General features: G+C 36.6%; 1 protein-coding gene across 1 annotated transcript in view; it reads right to left on the reverse strand.

Annotated features, from left to right (window-relative positions):
* The window catches only part of WNK3 (WNK lysine deficient protein kinase 3), a 348,186-nt gene that overhangs the window by 6,089 nt on the left and 329,787 nt on the right, over nt 1–12,310 (reverse strand). The window contains exon 22 of the mRNA XM_053579253.1: nt 10,662–10,864. Coding sequence (XP_053435228.1) covers nt 10,662–10,864 — 203 coding nt within the window. The remainder of the gene's footprint in view (nt 1–10,661; nt 10,865–12,310) is intronic.

A 12,310-nucleotide genomic window follows, 5' to 3' on the forward strand; every position in this document is an offset into this window, starting at 1 on the left:
ACTAAACATAATTACATACTTTATTTCATTTGATCTTTATAACTGCCCTGCCTTTCAAGGCAGGCATTTGCAGATGGAAAACAAGAAGCTTAAAAGGGATAACTTACCCAATACCACTAAATAAGTTAATAGTGAGCTGGGGATTTGAACACAGTTCTAACTAACTCCAAAGCCTATACTAAATCCGTTTTCAGATTTTAGTCTCTCCTTTCCTATGCTAGCACTACTCTTCTATTTCCTTATGCCAGCACTCTCTCATACACGGCTAGACAAGTATAGCCATTTTACTAAATTCTTTGGAGACAAAGGAGTATGATTTATTGTGGCACCAGGGAAAGAGCCTGGCATATGGCAGGGGCTCAATAATTGTCACCTTTCTACCCCCCTACACCCAATCTACTCGTTATCCTAAAAGTCTAACATTTATGTTATTTTCTTGGAAACCTAAATTCAAGATGAGATAATTATGTTTTGGGCAGTATTAAGAAAATATATTCCTGCCTGACTCTTACCATATTGTATATGTACAGAGATTGCTAAAATCTTATGCACATGGGAATAAGAAAGTCCAGTAAATGAAATTTATTTTCATTTAAAGGAAAGCTTGCAGGCAGCCAACATAGCTCAGTTGGGAGAGTAATTAGACCGAAGGAGAACTTGGTGTCAGTCTCAAATGCTTAGTTCTTCTAAATTGATTTCTCAAGCTGAAACTACATTCCCAAATAAACTTTAAAATTTCAACTAATCTTTATTTTCTTGAGACAAAGTCTCACTCTGTCACCCTAGATAGACTCCCATGGCATCATAGCTCACAGCAACCTCAAATTCTTGGGCTCAAGTGATTCTCTTGCCTCAGCCTTCTGCATAGCTGGGACTAGAATGCCAAGGCTAGTTTTTCTACTTTCAGTAGAGATGGGGTCTTGCTCCTGCTCGGGCTGGTTGTGAACTCCTGAGCTCAAGCAATCCACCAGCCTTCAGCCTCCCAGAGAGCTAGGATTACAGGCGTGAGCCACGGTGCCTAACCTTCAACTAATCTTTAGTTAGAAACTTTTGACTTAAGTTAGGGGTAAAGGTTTTTAGTTTGACTCCAGAATGAATGACAATGTGTTTTGAAAAGAAAAACATTTAAAGTTCAGCAACACCTTCTTCATATCAGTGTTTTATTTCTGTTAAAGTAAAATTAAATCTAATTCTTCTGATTCAAAATAGAACATTGAGTATGATATCATTTTTTTTTTTTTTAGAGACAAAGTCTCACTCTGTTACCCATGCTAAAGTGCCATGGCATGAGCCTAGTTCATAGCAAACTCAAATTCTTGGGTTCAAGGGATCTTCATGTCTCATCCTACAGAGTAACTGGGACTACAAGCGCCCACCATGACACCCAGCTAATTTTTCTACTTTTGGTAGAGACAGGGTCTAGCGCTTGCTCAGGCTGGTCTCAAACTCCTGAGCTCAAGAAATCCACCCACCTCAGCTTCCCAGAGTACAAGGATTATAGGCTTGAACCACTGTGCCCAAACATGGTAGCATTATTTCCATGCATACATAGAAAGCTATCTGAAATGATATATATCTAAAGTCAATGAAAATTATTTCTGGGTGGTGGGATTTGAAGGTGTTATTTTAAAATTTGTAGTTTTCTGTATTGGCTAAATACTATAATGAATATTACCAGTTTACAAACAAAAACACAATTTTATTTTTCAAAAGAAAAATTGGAAAGGTTATAAATCTTCTCTTGGATATTTCATAGGCAGCACAGATTCAAATGCTCCAAACTAAATGAGCAAATCTCTTACCAAAGCACAGTGCTCATGTTCCCCATTTCAGTGATTTGTCCACTGGAATGGTATCTAGTTATAAAGCCAGAAACCTAGTCTTTTGTTTGTTTGTTTCTGCAGTTTTTGGCTAGGGCTGAGTTTGAACCCGCCACCTCCCGCATATGGGGCTGGTGCCCTACTCCTTTGAGCCACAGGTGCTGCCTCAGAAACCTAGTTTTGATATACATTCTGTTAAATGTTCTTTCTATCACCAAATCTTGTCTATTTAATCTTTCAAACATTTTTTGAAATCTGTTCTCCTCAACTCAAATTCTCTTTATCTCTAGACTACTGTGACTAACTTTTAATTGGTCTGTCAACATCTACTCTTATGCCCAATAATACTTTCCACTTGCCTCAGTCAGAATAATCTTTTTTAAAAAATCTGATCATATCAACCCTAGGGCTTCAATGGATATCCATCTTTCTTAGAATAAAGACAAAGTTCCTTATCATCATTACTTTTAAAACCCTATTTCCCTCCTTAGATTCACTGTGTACCAAATTGGTACTCTTCACTTAGGCCAACTGGCCTGCTTTCATCCCTTCAGGCTCCCTTTCTCATACGGGGCTTTTCTTTTGCATATGTTATTCTCTCGGCACAGAATCACATTCCCTCCCCTTTTCACCTAGTTAACACCTACTTATCCTTCATATTTTTGTTCAATCATTAGCTTCTTTTTTAAAAAAAATGTTATATTTATTTATTTGAGACGGAGTCTCACTCTGTGCCCTGGGTACACTGCTATGGTGTCACAGCTCAAAGCAACCTCAAACTGTTGGGCTTGAGTGACCCTCTTACCTCAGCCTCCTGAGTAGCTGGAACTATAGGTGCCTACCAAAATGCCTAGCTAGTTTTTCTATTTTTTTAGTAGAAATGAGGTCTCATTGTGGCTCAGGCTATCCACTTGCCTTGGTCTCCAGACTGCTAGGATTACAGGTGTAAGTCACTGTGCCTGGCCGTTTTTTTTTTTTTTTTATTAAATCATAGCTGTGTACATTGATATGATCATGGGGCATCATTCACTAGCTTCACAGACCGTTTACCAAGTTTCACATACACCCTTGTAAGATGCACCCCTGGTGTAATCCCACCAATCCTCTTCCCTCTACCCACCTCCCCCCTCCCTCCCCTCCCTTTCCCCCTTCCCCCTATTCTTAGGTTGTAACTGGGTTATAGCTTTCATGTGAAAGCAACAAATTAGTTTCATAGTAGGGCTGAGTACATTGGGTACTTTTTCTTCCATTCTTGAGATACTTTACTAAGAACAATATGTTCCAGCTCCATCCATGTAAACATGAAAGAGGTAAAGTCTCCATCTTTTTTTAAGGCTGCATAATATTCCATGGTGTACGTATACCACAATTTATTAATCCGTTCGTGGATCGATGGGCACCTGGGCTTTTTCCATGACTTAGCAATTATGAATTGGGCTGCAATGAACATTCTGGTACAAATACCTTGTTATGACGTGATTTTTGGTCTTCTGGGTATATGCCCAGCAGAGGAATTACAGGATTGAATGGCAGATCTATTTTTAGATCTCTAAGTGTTCTCCATATCTCTTTCCACAAGGAATGTATTAATTTGCATTCCTACCAGCAGTGCAAAAGTGTTCCCTTTTCTCCACATCCGCGCCAATATCTCTGGTCTTGGGATTTTGTGATATAGGCTAGTCTCACTGGAGTTAGATGGTATCTCAAAGTAGTTTTAATTTGCATTTCTTTGATGATTAAAGATGATGAGCATCTTTTCATATGTCTGAAGGCCGTGCGCCTTTCTTCTTCAGAGAAGTATCTCTTCAAATCCCCTGCCCAGCCTGCGATGGGATCCCTTGTTCTATTCTTGCTAATGCGTTTGAGTTCTCTGTGGATTCTGGTTATTAAACCTTTGTCGCAGACATAACCTGCAAATATCTTCTCCCATTCTGAGGGCTGTTTGATTGCTTTACTTACTGTGTTCTTGGCTGTGCAGAAGATTTTTAGTTTGATCAAGTCCCAGTAGTGTATTTTTGAAGCTGCTTCAATTGCCCGGGGGATCCTTCTCATAAAATACTTGCCGAGACCGATTTCTTCAAGGGTTTTCCCTGCACTCTCCTCTATTATTTTTATAGTTTCATGTCTTAAGTTTAAATCTTTGATCCAGTGAGAGTCTATCTTAGTTAATGGTGAAAGGTGTGGGTCCAGTTTCAGTCTTCTACAGGTTGCCAGCCAGTTCACCCAGCACCATTTGTTAAATAAGGAATCTTTTCCCCACTGAATGTTTTTAATTGGCTTGTCAAAGATTAAATAAAGGTAAGTAGCTGGATTCATCTCTTGGTTCTCTATTCTGTTCCAGACATCTACTTCTCTGTTTTTGTGCCAATACCATGCTGTTTTGATCACTATCGATTTGTAGTATAGTCTGAGGTCTGGTAGCGTAATTCCTCCTGCTTTGTTTTTATTTCTGAGTAATGTCTTGGCTATTCAAGGTTTTTTCTGATTCCATATAAAACGAAGTATTGTTTTTTCAAGATCTTTAAAGTATGACAGTGGAGCTTTAATAGGGATTGCATTGAAATTATATATTGCTTTGGGAAGTATAGACATTTTAACAATGTCGATTCTTCCCAGCCATGAGCATGGTATGTTTCTCCATTTGTTAATATTTTCAGCTACTAATTTTCTTAGAGTTTCATAGTTCTCTTTATAGAGATCTTTCACGTCCTTTGTTAGATAAATTCCCAAATATATCATCTTCTTTGGCACTACTGTGAATGGGACAGAGTCCTTAACTGTTTTTTCAACTTGACTGTTGTTGGTATATATAAAGGCTACCGATTTATGAATGTTGATTTTGTAACCTGAGACGCTGCTGTGTTCCTTGATCACTTCTAAGAGTTTTGTAGTAGAGTCCCTAGTGTTTTCCAGATATACTATCGTATCATTTGCGAAGAGCGAAAGTTTAATCTCTTCTGACCCTATATGGATACCCTTGATCGCCTTTTCTTTCCTAATTGCGGTGGCTAAAACTTCCATTGCAATGTTGAAAAGCAATGGAGACAATGGGCAGCCTTGTCTGGTTCCTGATCTGAGTGGAAATGATTCCAATTTAACTCCATTCAATATGATATTGGCTGTGGGTTTGCTGTAGATGGTCTCTATCAGTTTAAGAAATGTCCCATCTATATGGATTTTCTTAAGTGTTCTGATCATGAAGGGATGCTGGATATTATCAAAAGCTTTTTCTGCATCAATTGAATCATATGGTCTTTGTTTTTTAATTTGTTTATGTGCTGGATTACATTTATAGATTTACGTATATTGAACCAGCCTTGAGACCCTGGGATAAAACCAACTTGGTCATGATGTATAATTTGTTTGATGTGTTGCTGGATTCTGTTTGTTAGGATCTTGTTGAATATTTTTGCATCTATATTCATTAGTGATATCGGTGTATAATTTTCTTGTTGGGTCTTTTCCTGGTTTGGGGATCAGGGTGATGTTTGCTTCATAGAACGTGTTGGGTAGTCTTCCTTCTTTTTCTGCCTGTTGGAACAGGTTGAGTAATATAGGTACTAATTCCTCTTTAAAGGTTTGGTAGAATTCTGAGATGAAACTATCTGGTCCCCGGATTTTCTTTTTAGGGAGGTTTTGTATGGTTGATGCTATTTCCGAACTTGATATGGGCCTGTTCAACATTTCCACTTGATTCTGGCTAAGTCTTGGAAGGTGACGTGCTTCCAAGTATTGGTCAGTTTCCTTCAGATTTTCATATTTCTGAGAATAAAGTTTCTTGTAATATTCATTAAGGATTTTTTTGATTTCTGAGGAGTCTGTTGTTATTTCATCTTTGTTGTTTATTCATCTTTGTTGTTTATTCATCTTTGTTGTTTTTGATTGACGAGATTAGAGGTTTTACTCCTTTTTTTCCTGATTAGGTTGGCTAAAGGTTTATCTATTTTATTGACCTTTTCAAAAAACCAGCTTTTTGATTTATTGATCTGTTGTATTATTGTTTTGTTTTCAATTTAATTTAATTCTGCTCTAATTTTGGTTATTTCTTTTCTTCTACTGGGTTTGGGGTTGGAATGTTCTTCCTTTTCCAGTTGTTTGAGATGTCCCATTAAGTTGTTAACTTCCTCTCTTTCTGTTCTCTTGAGGAAGGCTTGCAGTGCTATAAATTTCCCTCTTAGAACTGCCTTTGCATTGTCCGAGAGTTTCTGATAGTTCATGTCTTCATTGTTGTTTTGTTCCAAAAAATTGGCGATTTCTTTCTTAATCTCAACTCTGACCCAGCTATCATTCAGCATAAGGTTATTTAACTTCCATGTTTTTGTATGAGTATGCAGATTCCTGTTGTTACTCACCTCAACTTTTATTCCATGGTGGTCCGAGAAGATGCATGGAATAATTTCTATTCCTTTAAATTTACTGAGGTTAGACCTGTGACCTAAGATGTGATCAATTTTGGAGTAAGTTCCATGGGCTGATGAGAAGAATGTGTATTCAGTTTTGTTGGGATGAAATGTTCTGTAGATGTCTGCTAAATCCAAATGTTGGATGGTTAGGTTTAAATCTAAGATTTCTTTGCTCAGCTTCTTGTTGGAGGATTGATCCAACACTCCCAAAGGAGTGTTGAAATCTCCGATGATTATGGAGCTGGAGGAAATCAAGTTACTCATGTCTGTTAGAGTTTCTCTTATAAATTGAGGTGCATTCTGGTTGGGTGCATAGATATTAATAATTGAAATCTCATCATATTGAGTATTACCCTTAACCAATATGAAGTGACCATTCTTGTCCTTCCTTACTTTTGTTGGTTTAAAGCCTATTGTATCTGCAAATAAAATTGCAACACCTGCTTTTTTCTGATTACCATTTGCCTGAAATATGGATGACCATCCTTTCACCCTGAGTCTGTATTTGTCTTTTAAGTTAAGATGTGACTCTTGTTTGCAACAAATATCTGGCCTATGTTTTTGTATCCAGTCAGCTAACCTATGCCTCTTTAGAGGACAGTTTAAGCCGTTCACATTAATGGAGAATATTGATAAGTCTGGTGAAGTTTTGGGTATTGAGTTTTTGAAAAGTCCAGTGGGCATTTTTAATCCTTTCGCCAGTGTGGAAATTGGAGTTTGATCTGAAGTTTCTGAGTGAGTTTACTTTTGTGGTATAGGATTGGGTTGGTCATTATGGAGGATAGGTCTGGGAATATCCTGAAGAGCTGGTTTGGTTATGGCAAATTTCTTCAACATATGAATGTCATTAAAGTATTTAATTTCTCCATCATAAAAGATACTCAGTTTAGCTGGATAGAAGATGTGGGGTTGAAAGTTATTTTGCTTTAGGAGATTAAAAGTTGATGACCACCCTCTTCTGGCTTGAAAAGTTTCAGCAGAGAGATCTGCAGTCATTCTAATATTCTTCCCTTTGAAGGTAATGGTTTTCTTTCTCCTGGCAGCTTTGAGATTTTTCTCCTTCATATTAACTTTAGTGAAGTTAATTATGATATGCCTGGGGAGTGTCTCATTGGGGTTGAATCGTGCTGGGGTTCTGAAGCTGTCTGCTATCTGAATTTCAGAATCTCTAGGCATGTCTGGAAAATTCTCTTTCATAATTTCATGCAGAAGGGCCTCTGTGCCCAGCGAGGCCACTTCATCTGTTTCTGGAACTCCAATGATTCGGAGATTGGCTTTCTTTGAATTATCCCAGAGCTCTCGGAGAGAATGATCCATTTTTGCTCTCCATTTCTCTTCCTCTTTGAGAGTTTGGGAGCGTTCAAAGGCTTTATCTTTGATGTCAGAAATTCTTTCTTCTGCTTGCTCCATTCTGTTGCTGAGGGATTCTACTGTATTTTTCATATCTTTGAGGGCTACAAATTCTTGCTTCAGTGTGTCTAAGTCTTTGGTGGTTTTGTCTTTAAGTTCGTTAAATTCTTGAGACAACTTTTGAATTTCTCCTCGAATTCCTAATTCCACTTTGTTAATCTTGTGTGGAATCCAAATTCCGAATTTGATTTCTGACATCTCAGGCCGTTGTTTATGAATGGTATCTTCAATTACATCTGCCATATCTTTCCTTGGGGGGGTTGATGTATTCTGGTTTTCCCTGTTACCAGATTTTCTCCGCTGATTCTGCCCCATGGTTGTTTTACTCCCTTTGTGTTTTTCCCCTAGGGCTTTTTCGAGGGCCTGTATGGTGTTTTGGCCTCAGAAACTGGGGCCCTGTCTGGTGTGGTGGGGCTAAGTGGTTCTGTCTTGTTTTCAGCTGGTTTCTGTTCCACTCTAGTGAAACAGATACTCTGTATTGAAGTCTCAGCTTTTGTTTGTATCCTTGTGGTCGCAGCTTGCCTCAGCGGGCTTGACGTGCGTTCTTCAACCTTCTTAGTGCAGCTCAAATCCACCAGGTTACTTGCTGAATTTTTGTCCTTTAACTCTCCTTCTGTACAGGAGCCTCTGTGGAAAGCTGGCTTCAGTCAGCCATCTTGTCTCCTCCCCTGTTTGAGCTTTTGGATCCCTGAAATTTCTAAAATCCTTAAGCCACAGTGGTGGATCTCGACAAGCTAGGTATTAAATCCAGTTATCTGAGAAATGTCTAGGGAGATAATGAAATATATCTCTTGGATCCTTAGCCTTAAACCCGAGAAAGATTTTAAAGAAGGAAAAATTTAAAAGATTTAAAAGATGGGTGCGGTGGCTTATGCCTGTAATCCTAGCAGTCCGGGAACCTTTTTTCCCTTTTTTTTTGAACATTACCTGTTGTCCAGACTAGAGTGCAGTGGTATCATCATAGCTCACTAGAACCACAAACTTCTAGGGTCAAGTGATCCTCCTACCTCAGGCTCCTGAGTAGCTGGGACTATAGGTGTAGCCTACCATATCTGGATACTTTTTGTAGAGATGGTAGAGAAGGACCTCACTATGTTGCTTAGGAAGGTCTCAAACTCTTGGCCTCAAGCAATCCTCTCAGCTCACCTTCCCAAAGTGCTAGGATTACAGGCCACCACATCTGGCCTCGAAATCATCACTTTCTCCTGGGAAGCTTTCCTTGATTTCTATTTACTAGGTCAAATTTCCCTTATGTATGGTATCATATATCATTTGTAGTTTGTATTACAGTTGTAATTTTATATTTATGCAAGTCTTTCAATGTTTAACTATCCTACCGTAGTATAAGTTCCATGAGGATAGGGACCATAATTATTTTTACTCACCAAACCCATGTCTAGCAGAGAGCTTGGTACATAGTAAAGAGCTTGCTTGGTACATAATTGTGAAAACAAATATTTCTAAGTAAAAGTGTAACATGGAAGAACATGGTGACATGGGCTCTCCACACAAAGATATAATCAACTGAACCTAAAAATACAAAAATAGTTCCATACATAGTGTACCTACTATGTAGTATCTGTAAAGGTACAACTTTATAGGTGTTACCTAATTTAATCGTCATAGCAATCTTACAAGGCAAGTATTAATTCTTGTTTAAAAGACATGAAAACGGAGACACAGAAAGATCAAATAACTTACCTAAAGTCAAACACCTTGTAAATGACTGAACTGAGATTGGGACCCAGGTCCATTAAATGACCTTCACTATTTTTGTTCACACATCATTTTCTACTTGCCCTTTCTCCAAATTTCCTCTTTTACATTACAACAAACTACCCTCAGCAAGCCAAGAAAAGCCTCCATTTACATAGTACTCAGAGGTTCTCTCTCACTGGCAATATAAATAAATTTATGCCTCAAAATTTCCTTCTAAAGGCTTCCATTGTAAAGGTGATATTATTTGTGTATAAACTGGTACCAGGAGTAAGATAAATGCACAAAACCCCTGAGCCAATACATTATTAGTTTGGGAAATATAAGACTTTGAAATTTTTTATTCAATATTAGTAACAAGTATACTATCAGAGTTTCTTTACCAAACTATATTCAATGACTATATATGTACACATATGTATATACACAAACATAACACACATATACAGCTCTTTCAGTTATGAAGGTTAAGATTTTAGGCCCTGATTCACATTTTAATAGGTGTACTCATTTTGAAAAAATGTCACTTACTTTAAAAATTCAAACACAGAAAAGTACAAAGTAAAATAAGGCCCACATTCCACCATCCAGCATATTTTTCATGGATTTTCATATTTCTCTATGCGTATAAACATATATGTGATGTATATAATTTTGCATAAATTATAGTATGTATGCTGTTCTATAAACCTGCCTTATTCCCACTTCAGAATGCATTGTGGTCGCTCTTCCACATTTCAACTGCATATACACCTGTCTAAGGCCACATATAATAACTAGGGATCTTGTCCATAACCTTAAGATACCTATTATTCTAGCTTAAAGAGGTTTACAATTATCTTTCATACTGAATAAATTATATAAACCCAAACTTTTCTTGCACCACAGCATTGAATTACCCCTCACTCCAGATGCTTTCTTCTCTGACACTGTGTTTTTTTTTTTTTTTTTTTTTAAGCTAGAATAGTCTAAAACAAAAGTAAGCAAACTATGGTGTGCCACCTCTTTTTATAAGTCAAGATTTTATAGAACAAAGCCACACCCATTTATTTACATATTATCTAGTTCTGTACTACAATAGAGTTGAAAAGTTGTGATCCTATGTATTGAAAAGCCTAAAATAGTGACTAAATCTACTTACCCCTGAACTAAAAGATAATTTACTGAGAGGCATAATGCATCTACACAAAGATTAAAGTCCCTATGTTATCAAGTAACACCATTTTCTCATGACTGTAACCATAGGCATAAGTGATCAATTTTTATGGTTTTAGTTCTCATAAATAAATAGAATTGAGTATAAACAACTTACTTCATATATTTTGTTCCAGTTTTCTGTCTCTAATTTGTGTTGATTCTGTTTAAGTTGGTTTAAGCTTGGCTTAACGAGAGAATTTCCTACTGCTTCCTTTGCCCAGTCATCTACCAGCTTGTGTAAGTCATCTGTGAACATCCCTTTTTTACTGGCTGTAGATTGGTGGTATGATGTTGCATTACTCTCTACACACAGTGGATCTATAAAAAACAAACAAACAAAAAAAACAGAGAAACCATGAAAATAAATTAAAGTTGATAAATAGATAACTCTTCTTTCGCCAACAATGCAGTTAGGAGAACCACACATTGGGTACAGAGTAGAGTGACCAAACTCTACTTATTTAAACCAACCTAGTTGATAGTCCTGGTTTGAAGTTGTTATCCTGGAGTAATTACTCACAGCATTCCCTTTTAATTTCAAAAGTTCCCTCTTGTTTGGAAGCAAATCATATGGTTACCTTACGTATAAATCAAGTATAATAAATAGGATCTCTAAATAGTTGGTATAAACTCTAATCTTCAAATCAACTTCCTTGGATAGATGCTTAGAAGCATTATAAAAAGAATCACAGAACGTTACTAATGTAAAGAATATTAGAGGTCTAGTGCAAACCACTTGTTTTATAATGCAAAAATGAAATCCAGAAAAATTGACATGCCCAAGTTCTTATAACCAATTACAGACCTGGAACTCTAAAGACTAGACAAAGACTATCTTTTAAATATATCATACTAACTTTCAACAAGCTTCAGAAAACTAGATTCTCATTTTATTCTTTAACCAATACTTCTGTTTATGATTTTAAAAAAGAATGTGTATCAAGAATAGAAATGAGGATGCAGATTATTTGATGAGCTTCATGAGTCCTGGATCATAAAATCTTCAAAGAAGTTACAGAAATCAATTACAGAGTCTATCAGTGCAAATTTTCCTTATCTGAATATCACACCAAGTCTTTAAATGATTATTTAGTACTATTATTCATACTTACAAAATCATTCTCATGGAAAACATTCATAGAGTTCCAATTCTTCCGACTGAATTATAAGCCAAAAATATACACAGTGTGTCTAAAATCAATTTTAAATACAGTTGTGACATTTAAGCACAGTAACATTTCCAAAGATTTAATTAAGCAAGCATATGAAAATATGTTGTACATTTGTTATGGTAGTTTTCTTAATCATAAAAAAATATGGAAAATGCAAAAGATAACACAAGAATCCTCCATATTAACATTTTCAAAGTACTTTTCTTTATCTTCTTTGAAACCTATAACAGACCTATAATACAGAGATAGCAAATATCATTCTATTTTATAGATGGTGAAACTGGGACCCAGAAGGTAACTACTTGGGTTATATGCTAGGGCTAGAAGCCAGGTGTCCCAACTATCAAGTTAGTATGCTTTCCATTATACTATGCCTAATGATGTAATAAACTGGGAAATGGTTTAAAGCTGTTGTCCTGGAGTAATCTTGAATGAAGATATTACTTAATAAGGAGGTACATGATCATCTCAATAATTTTCTTATGTATAATTTGTTATTCTCTATGAATCCTGTATTACTGAAAGTTTAGAATTAAGGAGATTAAATACTAAATAGAAAAATTACTGAAAGTTGCTTAGGAAAAGTTTAACG

The sequence above is a fragment of the Nycticebus coucang genome, chromosome X (genome assembly GCF_027406575.1).
Source record: "Nycticebus coucang isolate mNycCou1 chromosome X, mNycCou1.pri, whole genome shotgun sequence".
Lineage (NCBI taxonomy): Eukaryota > Metazoa > Chordata > Mammalia > Primates > Lorisidae > Nycticebus > Nycticebus coucang.